The 23,916-nt window shown below is 37.1% G+C and overlaps 1 protein-coding gene and 1 pseudogene across 3 annotated transcripts in view; both read right to left on the bottom strand.

The window, feature by feature from the left end:
• Window positions 1-23,916, bottom strand: part of POLA1 (DNA polymerase alpha 1, catalytic subunit) — a 285,949-nt gene that overhangs the window by 136,212 nt on the left and 125,821 nt on the right. For all 3 annotated transcript variants that reach the window (XM_061135837.1, XM_061135836.1, XM_061135838.1), the window contains 3 exons: window positions 22,611-22,785; window positions 8,214-8,392; window positions 6,404-6,535 (listed from right to left, as the gene is read on the bottom strand). In XM_061135837.1, coding sequence (XP_060991820.1) covers window positions 6,404-6,535; window positions 8,214-8,392; window positions 22,611-22,785 — 486 coding nt within the window. The remainder of the gene's footprint in view (window positions 1-6,403; window positions 6,536-8,213; window positions 8,393-22,610; window positions 22,786-23,916) is intronic.
• On the bottom strand, window positions 4,604-4,782 carry LOC133053369 (U2 spliceosomal RNA; annotated as a pseudogene).

Consider the following 23,916-nt stretch of genomic DNA (forward strand, 5'->3'; position numbering starts at 1 on the left):
CCTATGTGGGGGAAAGACATGGAGAGCTACAGGCAGGAGCTCAGATGCTGCAGAAAGATCTGAGGTCTGCTTTCCCTGTGGTCAGGGCACCTGAGAATTTGGTGTGGATCCCCTGCTAGTTTCTCAAGATAATGCTCTAGTTCTATACCTCCCCAAATAGGGTCCATGCCATAGGTTAAGATTAAACAAAATAAAGGATAACAAGGTGTTGTGGTAAATATTCAGAGTACAAAGAAACATTGGTTACTCTATGAAGGTTAAAAGTCAGGTGGCATATAAGGCTGTACCTGATCCAAGTTGCTTACTGCAATTCCTTTATAACAACTAATAGTCATACCATGTTACTCTGTTTGCTTAGAACATGTAGCTGGCACGTTTTAGAGCACTAGATTTAACCTGTTATTCCCTTCGATTTGTACAGTAATAAATTTACTTATAATGAGATTCTACTTCCAACCATTACCAAATCCCACGGTTCTTAATTTTCCTGTGAGAACAGACCATGCTGTCACAGCAAAATATTGTACCTGATTCAAGACCAGCTTGCTTAATATTCATACTTAAGAAAAAACAGCCATTCACTAATAAAAACACACCAAACCTCCACCAATGGGCTTCAGTATTAGAATACTGCATTTAAAAAATGCAATTGGTGTCCATGGTGTTCATTTATGCTAAGCTTCCCCATTAAACGATGTGGAGCAAAAAGAAATACTAATTCTTTTATTTTGTCTTAATAAGATTTAAGATGAGTTCTCTGGCTTCCTAAAGGAACAATCCTTTTTTAAGTACCACTGGGCAGCATGGATTGCACTGCTTGGGATGCTGAATGGGTGGGATGGATATCTATTGCCTCTTTGCATGCCTTTTGTACCACTTATAATTATGCTGTTAAGAGGTTTTACAAAAAAGAAACTCAATTTGTTCCTTTTAAGTGTTCTCAATATAAATGCAGAGGCAAGAAAATAAACAATAATTCCACTGGTGCTTATAGTTTAAACTATTTGAACTTACCTGTGAGACTACTGCATATTGCAACCTACAGCCTAAAAACTATCAGCCCATATCACCACAGGTAAGAAATGAGAAATTTTGAGGGTTATTGAACACCAAATGTTTGCAGCAGAACAGAAGTTACTGAACATCATTGCATGGCTCTAAAACCTTCAGATTCACCTGCACAATATAGCTGTCATGATGTATTGCTACACTTGCAAAGCAAAAGACAATGGAAATAAGAGTGGCCCTGCTAATAAATTACACAGGTGGGGGTAGAGTGAGGGTGGTGATGTGGTGGGAGGCTGCTTCATCTCTTATTATCACATTTATTTACTAATTGAGCTCTGTATATTCCTAAAGAAATGGTTCTCCTTCAAGCACTGTTGGACACCATGACTTCTGTTGCCTATGTATGATCCCAAGTGGATGTGTATTTTGGTGGAGCAAATACTTCAACCAATATTTTACCCTCCTTCCCACACTTTTAATAAAAGGTAGCTCCAATTCAACTTCTGGTTTAACAACATTTTTTTGGTGGCTGTTACTAGTTTTGTTTTCGAGGAATACATATCCATTACAAAATTCCCCGTTTTTTTGGCAAACATGATAAATTAACAAAATTTTTATTTATAAATTAATTTTATTAATTAACAAAATTACCATGGATTCTTCATACACAAAACATCCCACTTCCCTGCCATCACACTGAGGCTCAGCATCCCTGGTCAAATGCTCCTTTCTCTACTAGATGCTCACACACATCAGCATAAGAAAGTCCACCTCATGAGGCAAGTGACACTGGATGTTATTTTTGGAATTCCTCATAAAAGTGCGTCCAAAAGAGATTTTTTAAATGTGACTTATACCACAAATAATACACTAAGAAGGAAATGGGAAAAATACAGGGAGAGAGCAAGAATATGAGAGGAAGAATGGTGAGGCAGCCACTCTCTGCCACCTTGTGTAGTTAAGAGTGAGACTCGTATCAGGACAATAAAAGTATGTTTCTACACAATGTGATTTTGTATCATGATAAAAATATTTCTGGTCAATGCCTCTTTGCCTGATATTTGCTTTGGGGAGACAACAAATTAAGGCTATAACCTTGGAGACAGGCATATATTGAAATCAACAGTAATAAGTGACATAAAATAGAGAAGACAGGTAACAAAGGGCCAATGTTTTCATATCAAAATACTATGGAGTCTTGTGCGAGCCTGAGAATCTTGTGAACCACTAATAAACCGTCTGCCAATATGACAACAGTGCAAAAAAAGAAATTTAAAGAAAAACCAAGGAAGTATATTGCTAAATATTAAAATGCATATGCTACCAGGAGCAAAGGGCTGGAACAGAGATCACAGACGAGACATCAGAGAAAAGTACAGATCCTGTCCTCAGAAAGCTTATGTCACAAAAACTCTGAGACTGTAAAACCAACAGCAAATTCCTAAGGAATTCAACCACTGATTTCTGGTCCTAGCAACTGATGAATGTTATCATATGCATAGCACTGACTAGCTAGTCACTTAATTTTTCTTGATTGAGGGCCAGCAATACTGCTGTTTAAAAACCATAGTGAAATGCCCTAAGTAATGCTCCTTTACAAGTGGCTGGCAACACTACAAGACTGGTGAGGAATACATTTCATCCAACTGGAACACTCTAAAACCTGCATAAGCCATCAACGAGAATTGAGGAGCATATTTTAGCTGACTATCCACCTTTAGCAACTAAAGGCTCTTTAAGTATTAAAATGAGGGTTTAATGTACATTATAACTAATAGTACTTGAGATGAAAGTAAATGACCCACTACCCCCTCCCAGGTACCAAGAGGGGTCAGATTTCCCATTTATCAGCAAGTCTTCAGGGTGGGCAGCATCTCAATCTCAGGCTCTTCTGTGGCTGCTTCATGGATGGCTGAGGGGAACACTTCAAAAATGAACCAGCTAAACAAACTTCCCAGCAGCACTTGACAGAGCTACACCTATTCTTCCCATTTCCAAAGCAGTGGAGAATTAATTACCAGTTCTATGGATCTATTGTAAGTATAATAGACTAAAGAGCTATCACAGACACATTTATTGTAAAAGCACAATCCCAAGAGTGTCTAGTGGAGGGCCAAAACGATTAACACAAATGCTTTGTCAGATCAAAGATAAAACCTGCACCGCCCAATTGAGGAATGAATTAGAACAGTGGGTTATCTTTCAAATTAACCAGGGCAGTTAGTGAGGAAAATTTCATGAAAGTGTAATTCTTAGCCTTTGTGAATCCACACAGCAGGCATTCTGCCAGCTGACAAGATGATGAAATTTTCATGCTTAAAAAAAGCCCTCTTCATTTCCCAATTTAGATTAGCTAGTGTTTCTCTCCCCTTGTGTGTGTGTGTGTGTTGTGTGTGTGTGTGTGTGTGTGTGTGTGTCTATTTGCTCTTCTAAAGCAGAATTTAAGGGGAGGGGGAACACATATCAATTTTTCACTGTAAAATCGAGTCTTTCAAAAACATCCGTAAAAGCTTAGAGATATAGTCTTTAAACTGGCTTTTTATGATTTTTCAAAAAATATCATTCAATTTTAACTTTGTACAGAGGAACCAATTAGGACCAGGGCACGAAATCCACTTTGAATTAGAGCTTTCTGTGCTGCCTCAAAGTCTTCCAGTGCTTCATCAAATCTTGAGATAAAGCATTAGAGGTATTTTCCTATTAAAGAAATTCATAAATTACTTAACATATCCTTGCTTGGTGCTTCTTGTATTTTTATGTAAACGGAAGTTTAAATATTCTAGGAAACAAGAATCTGAAGGACATAATCATTGCTATATGGTGAGAGAAAAAAGCATTTCCCCTCTTATTAAAGGAGCCAACATTAAAATATTATATGATGTAGACTGATTCTCAGATATATAAAACTTTTAATGTTTGTTCCACCACATTTATTCATACAGCACTATTTATCCATAACAGAAAATAACAGAATATGTGGCATATTTTTTGAAGAGTGATTAAGTAGTATACTGTTACCCTAAACTTTGGCCCCTTTGTTCTTGACAACCAGATTTCTCAGTGATCTAGAACTATGTTCCTTGGCAGGTTATAGTGTCTGGTCAAGTACCTTACTCCTCCACTGTCTTACTAAATCTCCTTCTTTATGGAGATGACTCCTTTCTCAATGCATGTTGTTCTTCACCTGCAGTGATTCTAAAACTAAGATGAAAAAAACATGGAGGCTCTCACTGGATATAATTTTATGTCCAATGGGGAGTATTTTCTAACTTGCAAAATAGGAGGAAACTTTTTGGTCATTAGCTTCAGAGAACAGACACTTAATCTTAGTACTTATTACCAACACCTATCTCCAGTACACTTGGTCTATTGACCTCCAGCAGGACTACCACCACTACCATGTATCACACTGAACTAACTGTAACCAGTATCATTCAGAGACACCTTAACAAAAGAAACACCATATCCCTCTACTGGCAAAGTTCATTTAAGTCTGGGGTCAGGAAGAAAGAGAACACTCTACTGAAAAAGTATAACGATAAAGTATAACATATAAAAGCTCTGATTTTGAGAATATTTGAAACATTTGTTCATCATGGGGTCAGGAAAAGAACGAATAATGGACTTCTTTCTCTCCCAGACAATCACATATGCCTAATGTCAATAAAAAGAGAAATAGGTTCCTAATTTTGAGGACAGTCATAGGAATGACATTTGGGTATTTTAATTAGAAATTCCTTACACTTGATCTTAGCCAAGAGGCCAAGAAGTGATTAGAAATTCCTTAGGAAAGTCAATCAAGCAGGCAGTTAAAACAGGAAAACTCTAACTGTTAAGTGAGATAGACAAGACAATTAAATGCTATAGAAACCTTGGGTTAAATGTCTGGATGCCTAAAGCTAGATTATTTAGCTTGAACAATACTTATATAACCACTACCCCCACAACACACACACAATTAGAAATCAATCTTTCAGTTAGGGTTATTTCTAACTATTCAGAAGATCATTTTTCTGCCTATTCCTAACTTAGTCAAAACAGATTGTCCGTTCTTAGAGGAGGAAATAGATGAGCTTCTCCTAGTATTAACATTTTCATGGTGAAGAATCTGATAGACTAAACACAGAGAGAAAACTCAGAATTCTTCCCAAGAGTCAAGAATCATGCTCTGCCCACTGAGGTCTGTAAAAGAGCTGAATAGTTTTGATTTGGGCTCTTTATGCTAAATAAAGGCCTAACATTTCACGTACTGAACATTTCATCTACTGCGGAATGTGAACCTACAGATAACCTTTATTCCCATCCAAATATTCATTAAGTGCAGCACAGGATTATTCACTAAAAGATTTCAGACTTCCCAAAATGTAGCCATAATTACTATTTTAAAAATATCTTCAGACAATCCTACTTGGGCTTTTTTCCTCGACAAATATATAAATTATTCTACTCCAAAAATCACAATACTAGAACTCTGTGTTTTCACTCTTCATCCCAATGATCTAATACTTGATTTTCATTTAATGAGTTAGATTTTAAAGAAGAAAATGCTATGTTGTATGTTAAGTAACATATAGTAGAAATTAAAAAATCATACTGATCAAAGTTAAGAGTCTTACCTAAAAGAACCTGAGCATTTTTTGGAAATGCCTTGCCAGTGTAGCCTCTTTACATAAGTTACAGTGAGCATTCAAAGTAAAAGAAAATTTGTTTTAGATGACAAGTGACATAATGAAACACTAAGAAAAATCAAATAGGAAATGTGGGGTTTTTTTTTAAATTTTAACTTTTTAAGAGAAAAAACGCATTCATATGAAATGTGTTAAAAACAAAACCAAAACTTTAAAAGAAGGCTTCTTTATAATGCAGACAGCTCACTCACTCTTTTGGAATTTTTACTATATGTTAATAAAAATTAGACATTCTCTTTTAAAATGACAGACAAACTGCATTTAAATTTGAAAGATGTTTATTCTGATTTCCTTGGAAAATTAAGCTATGAAATGGTTTAGATTACCACATAAACACAAAGTGTTAGCTAGTTGGCAGTTTATTAAAAATCACCATACATGATGCTACAGGTCCAGTTGCCAAAGAAAGGTTAATACTGACTTTCCCTCCTGTGCCCAAAGATCTGAGTGACCATTTAACTTCATTTTATTTACCTAGCAAGAAACTAAACTTCTTCCTGATTATATTCTCATTTTTCCTTAAAAGCAAAAGCTTCATTTCTAAAAATAAAATGAGATGAAAATCCCCAATAGAAAAATCAAATCATTTTCCTTCATCTTTTCAAAATTTCAGTTTCAAAAAAAAAAAACAATACAAAAAACCATTTTAAAACAAGTATCAAATCTAAGTAAACTGCATATGTAAGAAACTCACAGTGGATACTTACTTCATAGTATTTTTTAATGCAACGTCTGATGTCCATGATCAATTTGTTGCTCAGCTGTACCATAAAGGTCAGAGGCGAAGCCTTACAATTGATGTTACTGCAACGATACAAGCTGGGCTCCATATCAGTTCCCTACAGAAGTTAAGACAGACAGACAAACAAAAGGTTAGGAAAGGTTTCTGTGCTTAAAAACTTACATGCTGTCCTGCTATACAATATTCCTAACTCATTTTATTGGTGAGTTTTTTAACCTTATTTTCTCAACCACTTTCCACTCAAAGATCCCCTCACTCACACATACCTTCCACTCTTGTCACCATGATAATGGAGAAGAAAACTGAAGGGAAAACCCTGAAATCACTTTTTTTACATTCAATACATGGCAGACTCCATGGATAAAGTAGTCTCCCCTCTGAAAATACCAGTGAAGTCAAGTTACTGGAAATAAACATCCTTCTTAGAGATACTGAGCAAAATTTTAAATTTGTGTTTATTCATTCCAAACTTGAAGACAATGCAAGAATATTAATGACAATAGTTTGCTTAGTACTGCCAACTTGATTTTTAAGAATAAAGCCTAAAAATTAAGTGTTATACTACAAAATGATCACATTGTTAGCTTAGCAAATCTAAAATTTCTGTAACCCCATCCCCTACAAATGTATTTGGGGGAGGGGAGAGAGAGGAGGAGAACAAATTTGAAAGAATGAATTAGTAGTTGGAGAAAATGTTTTGTTTTGTTTTAAACAAAGACAAAGCAAATGTAACATACAGGAAAACTGTTGGGGTTTCTGGAGCATTTGTTTTCCTTCTTGATACTTAAAACATCTTGGTTTCCTGCTCCAATCTGGTATATAACCCTACCCCGCCACACTAAGCAATTCCAGGTGGAAGAGATTTTAGAGCTTGACATCGGCTCTTCCACAGTTAGCCCATCTGCAAGTCGTCAAGCCTCCATGCAATTAACTATCTTATTTACAGCTGTAATGAAGCAAAACTCAAGGATTTAGCAAGTATTGCTGATCTGTGTCTGCCTCTTCCTTGCACTTGCTTCCAAAGACTGCTTTGTTTTGATTCAAAAAAATGCAAAACATCTGCTGTTTGTCCAAATTAACTTAAAATAATTACTTTTAATTTAGATAAAGGATGTATTTTCTTTCAGTTTCAAGGTTTTACATGGTTCTGCTGCCTACTCATTTGCCAATGGCTAGTACATGTATAACACTGCAGTGGAATCAAGTAGATTGGCCAAGTTTCAAGTTCTGATCCAAGGTCAATGATACATTTTTTGGCAGTACTTCTTGAGAGAAATGTCTTGTTGTGACTTTTTTAATGCCTGATATGCAAAGACAGCAGAAAAGACCATCAGAGTAACTTTGTCAAAAAGGAGGCAAGTGGGATGTGTAAAGATAAACAAAAACTTTCCAAAAACACTTAGTTCCCATTAACTTGATTTAAGATAAAGGAAAATATTGCTCTAAGTCTTAATAAATTGGGCTGGGAGTGGAGAAATACAGGTTACTAATTAAGGAATTATCATAAAAATACTTTAAGATAATTTAGAATTTCTAGGAGATTCCATTAAAAAAACCAAGGCCAAGCATTCTAGGAAGCCAAAAACAAATATTCAAGAATACTCTATTAAGAGGTTTTAAGCAGAAATAACGTTAAGTTGTGAAGGCAGAATTCATATGATGCCAAAATTCTTTAAACACATAAAAACATGTTTTCTTTTTCCTTTTTACACATACAGTGGAGAGAAAGAGGACTTTGTACTAGTTCACTCACAAAAGAAACAAAAACAACTAACCGAACCATCGAAGACACTATCATAAATATTCTCAGTTCCACATGTAGGGCATGGGCATTTGAACCTTTCACAGTCCTTGTATTTCTCTTCATCCGTGAGGTGTGCTGGACCACCAAGTAAAGCATCATTCTCTTCGTCTTTATGATAATGATGAACTCTAAATTGGGTGGGGTCAAGTCCTATTAATGTCAAAGAAAAAATAAATTCAGAAAGGTACAATTATTGGAATTCCCTTCTCCTAAAAATACTATAAAGAAATCACAAGAGTTGTTTCAAATTCATGAAATACATACACAACCATTTGAACTCAAGATAGAGGCTCATATCACCAAGACAAATGACTTCTTTTTTTTTAAAGGAAATCATAAACAAAACAAACTGCATCAAAACAATGCAGAAACATGCTACTGCACATTTGCATTTGGAAACTACTACTTCTATAGGATGGTTTTTACTATTTTCTTAACATTACAATGAAAATCTCCCAAAAAATGCACTATTAAAATCTCCAAAATCTAAGTATTACCATTAAAACTGAAAACAGAGAATAAAATTCCAATTAAGGAAAAGAAGTTCACTGTTATTACAACTCCTTCAAGTGCAGACACAACTGCTAACCCTGATTTCAATGTGGTGGTCAATTCCATCTTGGCTCAGTAGCTAACAGCATGGAGGTTGCTATCTAATTCAGTGGTTAAAATTCAGTAGCAGCATCTGTCAAAACGCAACATGGTTTTACTGTTCTGAATTCAGAAGTTTAAAATACGTGCAAAAACAATGATCTACAAATTCTATAGGCCAAAATGTCCCTTGACAATCCTGAAGCCAAATATACCTTCTATATTTCAATCAAAACAACACAAGAAATCAATTGATGCATAGTTTACACTATCTTGTTTCCCCAAGCTATTTGAGAAAAGGAAAGATTTTTAAGGCCAACCAATTTAACTTACCCTTGACTAAAGCATGTATGTCAAAATCTACTATATGAATTTATACTTAAAGATAATTATTCCACTCTATATCTTATTTTCTTGAAAGCATTCCTTAGCAATCCCTAAGAATTGTAGATATTTTTTGGTTAGAAATATAAATAAAGCTATCATATTTATTTTAGTATAAAGGTAAATAAGTAATGTAAAAGTTACTGAACATAAAAGTTCAAATACTAAAAATATCTAAAAATTGTTTTATCTCTATCAACAGCTTGCATAGTTAGATAATCTAACAGATATATTCAGAATTCAGTGACAAGATTCTAAATCCTAGTTGGTCAACTGTCAAGTGACATCTCATAATCATAAAAGACTTAGGGTTGACTCTGGCAGTGGAAAGGTGCTGAAAAAAGAATGAAAAGGGGAAAAAAAACCCACTGGGGAGTTGGCTGGCGGACAGAGTTGGAAAGAAAAGCATAGCTTTGTGATTCAAAAAGAAAAAGTGAAAAGATTCTTGAGTACTGGTTTTCTCACCTGCAAAATGGTGCTACTATGCACTTTTAAAGTTTAAATCAGACATTAGAGGACAAATCGTTTTCAATGATGCCGATCATGTAAAAAGCACTCAAAATGCCACATGAATGAAAAAATAAAATAGTGGGTGAACATTATTTATCCATCATTTAATATTCATTCAAAATTATACATTTGGAAAAATACATGAAATGCACGTTCATGTTGCAGCCAAGTTAATAGCTGCTCTTTGTAGTAATTAAAGTGAGTATTTCCCAACATGATAGTGTATAATAAAAACAAAGACTACACATTCAAAACAAATTGAAAGCCTGTTCTTGGTTAGTGATATAAATTACTGTAACATAGATCACATGGCTCACTAGCCATGTGACCCCAAGGCTCACTATACATTTTTATTTTACAAGTTACCTACAGCTTAAGAGAAACAGCAAGTTAGTGAAGTGTGGGGGAATATATATCCTCTCATTTAAAGACAAGGACAGACAGAGGAACAGAGTGAGAGAAACCATGCCCACGCCTGTGAATGGTGCCATTTCTTCTCTGCAGTGAAGGGTAACTGCTGCAAATTCCTGAACCTCTAGTTGTGAATCCAACTGTATTCACATGTCTTGCTTTATTCGGGATTATGAGAAAGCAGCTCCAGTTTTTCTCTGATGGTATGATTATTCCATCAATTTCCCAGGCCAATACTCTTCAAAGAGTATGGGAAAAAAATAAGCAAGGGTTTTCTAAAAGATAAGCTTCTTTCACAACCTAAATATCAAGGAACAAAGCTGGGTTTGCACACAAAACTGTGTGCAACACAGTTGCAAAACACAGTTGCGACAAAACTGGTTGGGCTGCAACCAGGAAGCAACGAAAGCTCTTTACAGGCCTCCCTACCAGCCATATCCACTGAGCATACCTGAGGCAGCTTGCCCGCTGAACACACCACAACTGGACATGGATTGTCCTGCTACTTATGGCCAAAAGCCCAACAAGTGACTGAGAGTTATAAAACTTGCCAGGCCTTATGAAACGTCTTCTTTAAATGTCCATTGCCACAAACCACCCTTATCTGCCCAGGGCAATCACAAAACCAACCGGCCCAGCTAACTACTTCAGATTTATTCACAAGCTGATTTTTTCCAAGAAAAGGGACTTCATCTCAGCACTTTTAGCCATAAGTCAAAATGGCATATTTTTTAAATATAAAATAGGGAGAAGACATTGTAATAACCTTAAAATATTAGGTATATAACAACCCTTGTAGAAGTTACTTGGATATAAAAATATCACAAAGAAGTGATTTTCTTGGAAGGACAATTTTAAGTTCAACAGGCAAATCACAGAGTGCTAAATCTTTTTAAGAAAACATATTTATTAAGTAGTCATGTTAAAAATATGGATCATTACTGCTGGAATCCTTTTTTAAGGTTAAAATTCACGTTTAAACCCCAAACTTATTCAACATGGAAGTTACTTTTTCCAAATATGCATAAAACTGGCAATAAACAGCTTATTTCAAAGTTTCAGGAAACTTAAAAGTTTTACTACTTATGCCATAAATCATTAAGCCTGGAGTGAAACAGGGAAAAAGTATCTAGTGCTGCCACCTAGAGGTAGATTTTGAATTTAAAAATGTGCAAAATAGAACTGCTACATAGAACTCCATTTGTAATTACTGTCCCTCCAAAATTAAACATTATTGTCAGAAATGACATTAAAGCAAACTCTTTATGATCACAGTTTCCATACATGCATATACACTGTATAATCAATATTAAACTGCACACTACACAGTAAGTAATCACAGTAGTCTTTGAGCAACCAAGAGATACAAAACTCAATTCCAAATTCCTTATCTCTTCTATGCAGAGCTTTCCCGAACTATCTTAAAGAAACAGACTTTATGTCCCAGTTGAGAAAAAGAACTTCTACTAGACTAGCTTTTGACAGATAACTTTAACCATTTGGTCCGGTACAGAATAAAAGAAGGAGCAGCCTACTTGCACTTGGCACCAGTTATGTGGGGGAAGAGCAGTCATGGAAATGATGTGTGCTTTAATTCAACCCTGTGACTTGTAGTGATCCAGTCACACCATTTTTCTTGGGCTGGAGTGGGGGTGTGGGGGAGGGCGACAACGACGAGACAGGACAGAGGCACAGTGGAATGAAATTAAAATACTGTCATTTATAATTAGAAAATTTATAGGATCTCACATTATTTTGGCAACACGATCAAAGCTCTCATATTTCAAGAGTATTTATAGAAAGTAACATCATGAGCATTGGACGGGATGAGTTCAGGAGTGGTTTTTTACCTAAGATTGCCCCATTCTTATCACACATACCTCCAATGTAACATTTAGAACAGGATTATTTTTTCTACCATTGTATTTTCTAACAGTTGTAAACTACTTATCTGTTTTTAGAATGTTCACTTGTCCCCATCCTCAAGGAGTATTTAAAATGCTCCAAACTCAGGGTGTTAGGTTGGGAGGCTGATATATTTGACTAAATAATCATCTTCCAAAAGACAAGGTCTTTACTAGTGCAACTGCAAATAACTACAATAAAGTCAATTACATATGTTCATACAACTATAAGGAAGCAGGAAAAATCCATATGAATAAAATTCCAAATGAGTAGAGTAACTGGTATTCACAAGTATACCTTAAACGAATCACTTAAAATACTAGGGAAGCTAATTAATGAAATCCTAATGTGAATATTTTTTTCTAAAAATTTTTTCTAGGAAACAAATCTTTTCCACGAACCCATGCCTTCATATATGTGGACTTCCTAGAGAACAATTAACAAACTGAAAATTTAGTATGATTAAAGAAAAAAATACTTAAATGAACTTTTAAAAGGTAAATGCTACATCCATAAAAAGCCCTGTATAAGAATGTTCATAGCATCTTTATTCATAATAATCATAAATTGGAAACAATCTGAGGTCCATAAACAGGAGAATGAATATCAAACTGGTAGCATATACCATGGAATACTACTCAGCAATGAAAAAGACAATACTGATACAGGCAACAAGACGTATGAATCTCAAAAATATGCTAAGTGAAAGAAGGTGAACACAAAAAACATACTAGAGGAGATCACTTATGTAAAATTCTATAACAGGCAAAACTAACATATGGTTATAAAAATCAGATGAGTGGCTCCTTTTGTGAGAGGGAGAGTATGGACTGGGGAGAATACAAGGGAACTCTCTAGGCAATTGAAATATTCTGTGTTTTGATACACTGACTGTGATATGCATGGTAGGTAAATTATCCTTTAGAAGAAAGCACTCCAAATAAAAAACATTTGCAACATATATTACCAAAGAACTCATTTAGAATATACAAGGAATGCCTGCAAATCAGTAAGAAAAAGACAACTCAACAGTAAAATAGAAAAAGACTTTAACTGACCTCTTACAAAAGGAGATATTCAAATGGCCAATAAGCATGACAACAGGTGCTCAACTGTATTAGTCGTCAAAGAAACACAAATTAAAAAAAAAAGAAACACAAACTAAAACCATAACATTATGCCACAACATGAAATGAAGAAGAGAGGAAAACACCAAATAATGTCAGGCACTCAAACGCTGCTAGTAGCAGCTCTAACTTAGTAGAACCATGTTAGATAATTGGTAACATCTACTAACACTGAACATATATGCCCACTATGACCAAGCCAATCTGCTCCTAAGTATATACCCAACAGAAATACATATAATTTTTCAACAGAAGATATGCACAAGAATGCCTAATATTGATAACCACCCAGAGTGGAAAGAATCCATTGGTAGGTAGGCATACAGTGTGAGATATTCATAGTAGGCAGAAATGAAGTACGACCACATGGACCCATTTCACAAACAGACTGAATGAAAGTAGCCAGACATAATTTATGCAGCATTGAAATATAAGAAAACCTCGTCTATGATGTTGTAAGTCATGATAGTAATCTTCTGTTGGGGCATGGAGGATAATCTCTAGAAGGAGATAGGAGGGGCTTCTGAGGATACAGTAATATATTGTTTCTTGTGCTCAGGACTGACTACACTGGTATGTGTTTACTTTGGGAAAATTCATCAAGCTGTTCAGTTAGGTTCTTGTGAACTTTTCTGTAAGTATGTTATATAAGAAATTCATATTGATTTCTCTTACCATACACAAAAATAAATTCAAAATGGATTAAAGACTATAAATATAAGACTTGAATAATAGAATTCCTAGGAAAAAACTAAGAAGTACCATCTTTGACATTGGTCTTAGCAATATTTTTTTGGCTGTATCTTCTCAGGCAAGGGAAACAAGCAAAATTAAACAAACAGGGTCACATCAAATTAAAAAGCTTTTGAACAGACAAAGAAACTATTCACAAAAGAAAAGGCAGCCCACTTGAATGGGAGAAGATATCTGCAAATAATATATCTGATAAGGAGTTAATATTCAATATACAGAAAGCTCATACAACTCAACACCAAAAAAAAAGAAAAAGAAAAACCCTGATTTTAAAACTGGGCAGGGAACATGAACAGACATTTCTCCAAAGAAGACAAACAGACGGCCAATAGGCACATGAAAAGATGCTCAACGTCACTAATCCTCAGGGCAATGAAAATCAAAACCACAGTGAGATACCACTTCACACCTGTCAGAATGGCTATTAAAAAGACAACAAATAACTAGGATGTGGTGTGAAGGGAACCCTTGTGCACTGTTGGTGGGATTATACATTATTATAACTACTACTACTGGAAAACAGTATTGTGGTTTCTCAAAAAAATTGAAAATACAACTGTCATACCATCTAGCAATTTAGCATCTGGTATTTAACAGGGGAAAAAAAACCCTAACTCAAAAAGATACATGACTCAAATGCTCACTGACGCATTATTTATAATAGTCATGATACAGAAGCAATCTAAGGACCCATCAATAGATGAATGGATAAAGAAGACACACACACACACACAGGACTATTACTCAGTCGTTAAAAACTGAATTTTGCCATTTGTGACAACATGGATGGATCTAGAGGGTACTATGCTAAGTGAAATAAGATAGAGAAAGATGAATACCACAGGATAACAATAAATGTGGACTCTAAAAACCAAAACAAAATGAAAACAAACTCACAGATACAGAGAGCAAACAGCTGACTGTCAAAAGGGAGAGGGAGTTGGGGGATGGGCAAAACAGGTGAAAGGGATTAAGAGGTAAAAACCTCCAGTAATATAATCAATAAATCATGCAGATATAATATACAACATAAGGAGTATGGTCAATAACACTGCAATAACTTTGTATGGGGACAGAGGATTATTAGATTTACTGTGATGATCATCTCATAATGTATAGAAATTTCAAATCACTACACAGTACTAATAACACTGTATATCAACTATATTTCAACTTTAAAAAAAGAAAATTTACACACTGAAAAAGGTAGGAAAACTAAATACTAAGTATCTCTCATGCTATATCTCTGAGTTTGTTTCAAAATGTGTTAGATTCCAATCAGACATTATGCATCTCCTCACAAATGTACAGACCATTACCTAGGAAGTTGGATTAGCAAAAATTTAAACTGAACCGAAATATGGGCAAGTCTTTAGATCTAATTACTATTTTACAAGAAACAGAGAGGACAGAGGGATGTGTTAAAGGATATCTCTAGGATGCAATCAGCAAACTTCAGAATAAGGGACATTCCATAGGACAAAAATTGCCAGTTTCTCTAACAAATAAACTGGAAGGGTCAAAAAACAAAAAAGGGATAGAGAAGATTAACTATCATTTGGACTCTGACTGGATTCCAGTTCAAAGAAGGTGCTTCATTTTAAAGGAAAAATGCATTCACAGTATGACTGGAAAATACATTTATTGGATATGTGATGAAAAAAGGAATTGTGGGGGTTTTTTCCCCCTAGTGACAATGTTATACGTATGCTAAAAGGGGGGAACATTACCTTTTAGAAATGCAAAATGAAATACCAATATTTATAGATAAAATGATACAATGTCTAGAGTTCACTTCAAAATCATCAGAGGAGGTGAAGAGGAGGAAGGCTGGCCACAGTTGCAGAATGGTTGTAGGTGGGTGGTGAGCAAATGGGAGCTCCTTACACAGTTCTCTTTACTGTTACACATGTTTGGAATTTTTTTATAATAAAAAAATTTAAAATACTACAGATCCAACTAAATGATAAACAATTGACTACACAAGTGGCAAGCAACTGAACCTGCTTTTAACAGCAACAAACCTCTCCATAAGATAAATGAGAAATGTCTGAGTATTTTAAAAGAAATAATATCCAAACCTTTGGGTTAAGTAAACTCCCAAGAGTTTTACTGCCTTGCAAAAGATAACTCCCACAATCATGATGGAGAAAAAAAATCCTGCTAGACAGGATTGTTTTTAATGCCCTTGATGATAGCCCTGAACGTGAATTTTAACTTAATGAGACCTGTACCTCTAAGTAAGAAAAAAAACTTGGAAACTATCTTCTTTCCTATTTTTAGATGTGAGAAAACACAGTAACTTTATGCTGAAAAAATATTTGGAAAATAACACAAAGGAATAGACCAAGAAAAGATTTTGCTTCTCTTACAGCAAAATCCTCTTCTTTCCATCTATGTTGGTCGATATGGGGTAGGGGGTGATGTGCAGAGTCAGGCTACAGGTTCCTAAACACCTACCTTTTTACAAGTGAGTTAGTAACTGCTTAACCATTTTCTCCATCTGATTTTTAAAAATTAATTTAATTGGAGGCTAATTACTTTACAATATTGTAGTGGTTTTTTCCATACACTGACATGAATCCTCCATGGGTGTACATGTGTTCCCCATCCTGAACCCCCCACCCACCTCCCTCCCCATCCCATCCCTCTGGGTCGTCCCAGTGCACCAGCCCCGAGCACCCTGTCTCATGCATCCAACCTGGATGGGCGATCTATTTCACATATGATAATATACATGTTTCAATGCTATTCCCATCTGATTTTATAAAAACTGTCTTACTTTAGTTATAAGAGTATTTATATTTTTTCAACAAAGGAGGAACCTAAAACTCATCATCTTTACACTTTTCTGAATTATCTACATGTATACATTTTACATAGTTTAAGTATCTGTGCACAATGCTATACTCAGCTCTTTTTCATTTTATTATGTCTTACCCATTTTTCTATAGGTTACAGAGTCTTGGCGTCATTTTAGTATGTTTAATATGATGATCTTTAAAATCCTGATCTATAATTAATAATACAGTATCACATACTTAAAAGTTGCTGCAAGTAGATCTTAAGCATTCTCACCACACTACCCCTGCCCCATAGAAGGGTGAGGTGATGATTATGTTAATTATCTTGATCTTGGTAAACATTCTACAATGTAAACATATATCTAGTCATCACACTGTACACTTTAAATACATACAATTATATTTGCCAATTACTCCTCAGTGATAAATTTTTTTAAATGGATCAAACTTAAATAATTTGGGAAATCTCCATTTTCCTTTGGAAACTCCAAGCCTTACAAAGTCAGAGTTAAGAAATCACTACTCGTAGCAATTCCTCTCAGCATGCTCTGGTGTGGCTCTAAGTTCTTAGAGGTATGCCTGAGTCAGGTAAACAGTGCCACGGCAGGCCTTTGGCATGGTGACCCCGGGTCACAGGGACAAGCACTGTGCGCTCACCTTGTAAAGACTGAGGTGCACTGCAGTGCAACGAATACCCTTTGTGAGACTCTCTGTGAACTGCCTCATGTGCCCTGAAGAGCAGCTGGGATGGCCTGGAAGTCAGGGCTCTGCTGCTCATCACTAGGCTGGAAGCACAGACACACAGATAGCCACTCCCAACTCCACACACACAGTGCCTCAAACATCTCCACTTTTATAAACTCTTCCTGGATGGCCCCAGCTAGAAGTGGTCTCTGCTTCTTCCAAAATGCTGAAAAATTTATTTTGCCTCTTTTGGGATATGTACTTGTGCTGGCCCTAGATTTTCCCACAAGAGGGAAATTGACTCAACAGGCTGGGCTGTAATTGAAGAGCCTCAGCCAACTCAACTTTGTACCCTTCACAGCACCCATTACTCAGGTCTTCAACATTCATCTGTTCCACAGATGCATAAGAAAGCCAGGAGCATGAGCCATTCGGTGACATGCTTGGATTGGCACCCAGCCTGGAAGAGGGGGCTCTTATCTGCTGAGAAGACTTACTATCCTACATTGCATTTGGTGTAATCTTATGTTTTAAATTTTATTATAAATTATGTCAAATTAAATATTTAAGGCTTGGAAATGATGGTCATGTATGTACATTCTTCTGAGAGTTTAATCATGAAAAAAGGCAAACTCTTCATATCAATGCTTGAGGCACCTGCTGGTGGCATCATTCCACTCCCACCACCACCTTTGTATGTATATCTCTCCAGGTCTACCAAAGGCACACCCATACATGGCATGGCCCGTGGTGGCATTTCATTTCTTAGAAAATGCTACTGAACTCTGTGTATTGACAGAAACCACCTTCTGTAAGGTGGCATGGCCATTTTATAAAAAGAGAGGTTTTTACTTTCCAGTTTAACTCAGGAACACACTGGTTTAAGTGTGTTGCCTTGTTTTAAGAACTACTTTCAAAGATTAAATTTTAAATTCTCTTGTTCTTCAAACATCAATAATTTCTCAGGACCAATGAAAAAACGGCCCTGATAGCCAAATGCCTGAAATTTTATAACTGACCATGAAGAAATGTACTTGAAAGCTATTGTACAAAATCATTCCTCATCAGAGTAAAGATATTATATAATTTTAAGTATTGTCATGCATTAAATATAAATTTATTAAAAGATGAAATTCAAGAATGAACTTTAGAATATTCTCATCCCCAGCCTGTTTTGCTAGGTACAGAAGACTATCTGGATGTTGGAGCATACTGTGAATATTTCATCCACAGAATATAGAGAGCTTTCATTAGAACAAGAGAGAAAAAAACCTATAGTCTAGAGAACAAAAGCTAAGAGTTCCAAGTTTTAGTGGCCATGTTTCCCATAGGGCTATTGTATAAGAAGAGTAATACTATATTTTTTTCTATTCACAGATGGAAAAGAGCAAAATTTAGCTTTATTTAAGCCCAATAGCAATAATCTTGCATGGGTTTCAGAAAAATGATACACATTTTACTGTGGGATAATGAGGACCATTAGTTATTAGGGAGAACAAATTATTCTCTTTCAATTCAACAGACTTATTCATTCACTCATTTAATAGACTATCCTCTCTCCCTTTCACTGAAATGACCTTCCTATATAGAACACCTGGCCATGCAACATGCCACCAGACAGACTTCAGGAGGTATTCTGACAGGGAGAAATAGTCAGAGAATTTCCAAAGTGAAGCCACAGGATAAAACCAACACTTGATGCGTGCCTTTCATTTCGAGGAAAGCAGTATAAAAGCAACAGAAAAAGAGGTAGTTGAAAAATATAGTTGCTCTCCACAAAGGAGTCTTAAAAATAAAAAATCATGAACTTAATAATTTTCCTAAATGAAATTATGCCATTATTCCTGATTTCTTTATACTAGCTAAAAGGACAAAGTAGCAAACTTCACTGAAGTTTCAACACTGTAATACATTTCATTAGTCAAAGATAAAAACTACATTAAAAGCAAGAGAATTATTTTATGTCTGTGATTAGACGGTTGGAGGGCTTGTATTTTATGTGTACATTTGCAGACTTCAACTTATTTAACAGTGTCAGTTCACTAACTGCAGTTTTTTTTAATATATAGAAAACAGATTTAGAACTTTAAAAACAAATTACAGTAATTTTATGCCTATAGCTTGCACCTCTTAGAAACCAGGCACCCCCTAACACTTCCCTTCCTTTCCCACCACTTCCCTATCTCCTCCCTCCTCCTCTAAAACCACAGGCTAAGTGAGAACTGATAACAGGGGCCTCGAATCCCCTAGTGAAGAACAGCCACCCTAATTTTCCCTTGGGGTGGAGGAACAAAGGATGCAGATCAAAATGCAGCTCCTGAAAAGGGCAGGGGGCAGATGCTTACACAGATCTGCCCAGCCAGCTTCCACATTTTCTACACATCTTCATGGTGACTGGCACTTGCTGTTCTGTACTTCATTACTGTGGACCCTCCTATGAGCAAAGAAGTAAAGATAAAGGACTGGGAGATTTACTACAAGCGTAGATAGGTATGTGGATACTGCTGGCGATGCCGGGGCTGCGGTGGGAGGAGGCAGACTGCACAATGATGACAACTTCACATGTCTTCGGCATAAAAACTGCTGTCAAGTAGCAGAAGATAAAGATGAGAAAAAGATAAAAAGGGGAGCAGCCGCAGCTCCTTCAGGGTGAGAGACACAGGCCCTTCATCAGCTCTACCCAGAAACAGGAGCTTTCAGGAGATGGGGGTAGGAAAGGGGCGATGTGCACATGGTCACAAGGTCCCCTCAGTAGACTGAGGGTGCTAAGTAACACCAAGAACCCTCTGAAGATGGAGCTCCCCAGCCTACCAGCTTTGAAAATAATACATGAAAACTGGATTCATAAGACAGCCACAATGATGAGAAAGTTTACCTTTAAGTAGCCACAATGTGCCTGCAATTTAATGGATATGAAAAGGATCTTAAATACAACCCTGGAACTAACAAAATCAGTCTGGTCTGTTCCTTGTACAGCCAGTCTTGAGATATCCAAGTTGGCATCAGCCTGTCTACCAACTAGGATCTACCACCTTCTACTCTAGGGCTCTTCTGCTGAAATACAAGGCTCCACCCTTATCTGTTAAATGTCAGTTGAGAGATGAGACCTGTTTCATCTACCTCTCCTCAGCTCTAGGCCACCAGAAAATTCAGTACTAAGGAATGAAAGGTTAACCTTTGGACCAGATTCTTGATGATCCAAACTAAAACCAGGAAGATCTCCTCTAAAACACAAATGCTTTGTTCAGGGGTTTATCAGTGGGAGAAGAGGAAGCATGAAGAGGATGAAGCTCCCAGGTCTTCACATCCACACTATGCCACTCCTGGCTGAGGGCGTGGGTCACAGCCTCTCACAGGTAAGAAGTGGTGGTGGTACAAGCACAAGCTTTGGAGTCACACAGAGCTGACTCCCAGTCCAAGCACAGTCGGCCGCTTACTAGCGATGTGACAAGACCAAGTTAGTTACCTCTCTAAGCCTCAGCTTTCTTCTCTGTAAAATGGAGGAGATACAATATAGCCTCAAGGGGTTACTGAAAGGATTAAATGAGATAACATATGCAAAGGACTTATTACAGTTTCTGATAGAGTAAGCACTAAAGGCGGAGGAGAGAAAAAAAAAAAAGAAGGAAGCTCAAAAATATTGTGCACTTACGCTCCCTCCTCCCAGCTGAGGATTTATAAACATCATCAAATACAACTCAACTTTGAGAATACATTATATGATGATTTGGGTAGCAGAATTTTATCTTCCTAATTATGTTTTGCTTAGGCAAATGTCAAAAATGAGTTTCCACTTCCAGAGCAGACACTGATGGGAGAGAAGGAGGTGCGGGGGCGAAGAGGGCATGCTGGCGGGGAGGAGCCCAGAAACACATTCAACAAGAGCAGTGTGGAAACTATGTGACTTGATGATTCATCTGTCCAATCTCAGTCCACAAACGCACACCAAGAGATAACTGCATGCAAATCTGATGGACTAGAGGAGTCTGGACATATTTCTGCACAGGCCTGACAGTGAGTGGGGCATGGCCAAGATCAGGCACTACCCCTGCCCAGGCCTGGGTGGAAAATCTCAAGTGCACCTTTAATGGCTCCTTCAGAACAACTCTAGTTTATGACTCCAGAGACCAAGGCTGACACCAAGCTTCAGAGGTTTGTGAAAGCCAGAGTTCATGAACAACAGAACCAGAGTGTGAACTCAGATCCCTATGATGCCAAAGCCTGTGTCTTAAGTCAAACATTTCAGTGAGAGGAGGTGGAGAATTTTCCATGAAGCAGGGACAGATTAAGGAATGCCATATTTAGAGGACAAAATAAGTAGAGCTAGAAATAAAGGCTAGAGCTAGAAAAGTTAGTCTATAACTGCCCAAGTGACAGACTGTAAGATGTCAGTGGCAACTGGACTTACAGATAGTGAGGAGCTAGCCAGGGACTTTATTAGGCAGTTATTCTAAAAATATTCATCGTTGTGTACAATGGCATAGAGAGCAGAGACCTTAAAGCAATATAACTCTCAATATGCCGGTCATCTAGAAATGTGATCAGGGCTGGTTACGAAATACATTTCCAAGCAAGAGATGACAATCTGATGACCTGGCAAAAAGTCAAAGAAAGAATGAGCTGTCAGGGTTGGATGGAACCTCCAGAGATGATATGAAATTAGGTATCAACTAATTCCTAGAAGATAAAGAGTCCAGTCTTAGAAAAATTTTAAAAAGCGAGAGCAGGATATTCAAAGGTAATCAAATACAACTTAAACGTCTTAATGTTAAAAAAGTCGCACATTCTCATGCGAAAACACATTTAGAGTCTGAGATAAGAGGAAACAATAATCAAGATACAATAAATCTTATTAAGGAAAGTTCACTGATTAAAGCGACAACGATGTAAACTCAGAGACGAGGAAATGCCTAAAACCTTCTCGTATCCTTTCTTTTTCCTCCTCTCTCTCCTCTCAGCATCTGCTGAGTGCAGGCAAGGGAGCAGGCATCTGCCTACATAGGTAGCAAGTCTGTGGGGTCAACAGTCTAGGAGGGGAGATAGACATTAACTAAACGATGACAAAAACAAATGCCCAACTGCAAATGAAGAAATGCTCAACGCGGTACCGTGCCTCTAAACAGGGCTCCTGACAGGTAAGGGAGGACCGTATGGTCTGCTATCTCCAGGTGCTGAAATAAGGGAGCTCGGGACACTTACCTAACCATGATGCAATGAGGATAGCATCAATTCCGTCTATTGGCTCACATATTCGAGCCACGACTGGGTGGATCTGCTGGGCCAGGTAGTACTGGGTGTCAATGCTTAAATTGTCCTGCTTCTGCAGCTGCTCGGGTGCATAGGCCCTCTGACCTGCAGTGAGGTTTGAACCATCCTATAAGAGGACACAGTACAGGGAAAGTTGTGAGAAATAATACGTTCTTGGCCAAAGAGAGGGACAATTAAAATTTTACATATTGAATTCCAAAGCCCAAGAAGTCCTTTTGACCTGTTGGTGGTCCTAAGCATCTAACGGGAGGAAGATCAAGGAGAACAACTCACCCACTGTCCAGGAATGTAAATCCAGCATGTGTTGTGTTCTATTTTTTGTTGAAACATGAAACCAACAAGATGGCATGACTAGATTAAATAATTCCACCTGCCATATCATAGAAGCAAGGGAAGACTTGCTAACAAAGGCCTTTTAGAAGCCATGACCAAGAAATGTGTGACTCTTTTATTATGTTAACGTCATAGTATCATCTTAAAAGACTGGGTGTATATGCGTATTCAACATCTCTTGATGAAAGCTGTGTCACTGAGAAACAAATGAGCAAGGGGAAAAGACAAGAGCATGAAACCCAATAGTAGTAACCTACGCACAAGATATAATGCATGCGTGTGCTCAGTGGCTCAGTCATGTCTGACTCTTTGTGACCCCCATGGACTGCAGCCTACCAGGCTCCTCTGTACATGTGATTTCCCAAGCAAGAATACTGAAGTGGGTTGCCATTTCCTTCTCCAAGGGATCTTGCCGACCCAGGGATTGAACCCACGTCTCCTGCATCTCCTGCACTGACAGACAGACTGTTTACCACTGCGCCACCTGGGAAGCCCACAAGATATTAACAGGTAAGAGTAAACTGGCCCATACACAGTCCTGTGGGTGATGTCATCACCATGTGTGAATCAAAAAGGCATCACTCCACAACTAACTCCACTCTTTCTCTTGTCTGCAACAACAGAATCTAACGTTCAGATTCATAAATTTTAACTATTCACAGTGCTCAGCTGCTCTGCAAAACTGATTACAATGTTAATCCTATTCCTTGATTCCTGCTACAATCAGTCCCTTCTCAGTTTAACGCCAAGGTCAAAGCAAAGGCCACCTTTCACATCATTGTCTTACAACAAACTGGAGGCAATGGCCTCTTTCTCTGGTTAGGCTCCTGACAGAAACAAACTAGGATGTGTATCAACCAGCTTCTACCTATGCTAAGATATAATGAAAGAACAAGAAAGGAAG

The sequence above is a fragment of the Dama dama genome, chromosome X (assembly GCF_033118175.1).
Source record: "Dama dama isolate Ldn47 chromosome X, ASM3311817v1, whole genome shotgun sequence".
In the NCBI taxonomy this organism is placed as follows: domain Eukaryota; kingdom Metazoa; phylum Chordata; class Mammalia; order Artiodactyla; family Cervidae; genus Dama; species Dama dama.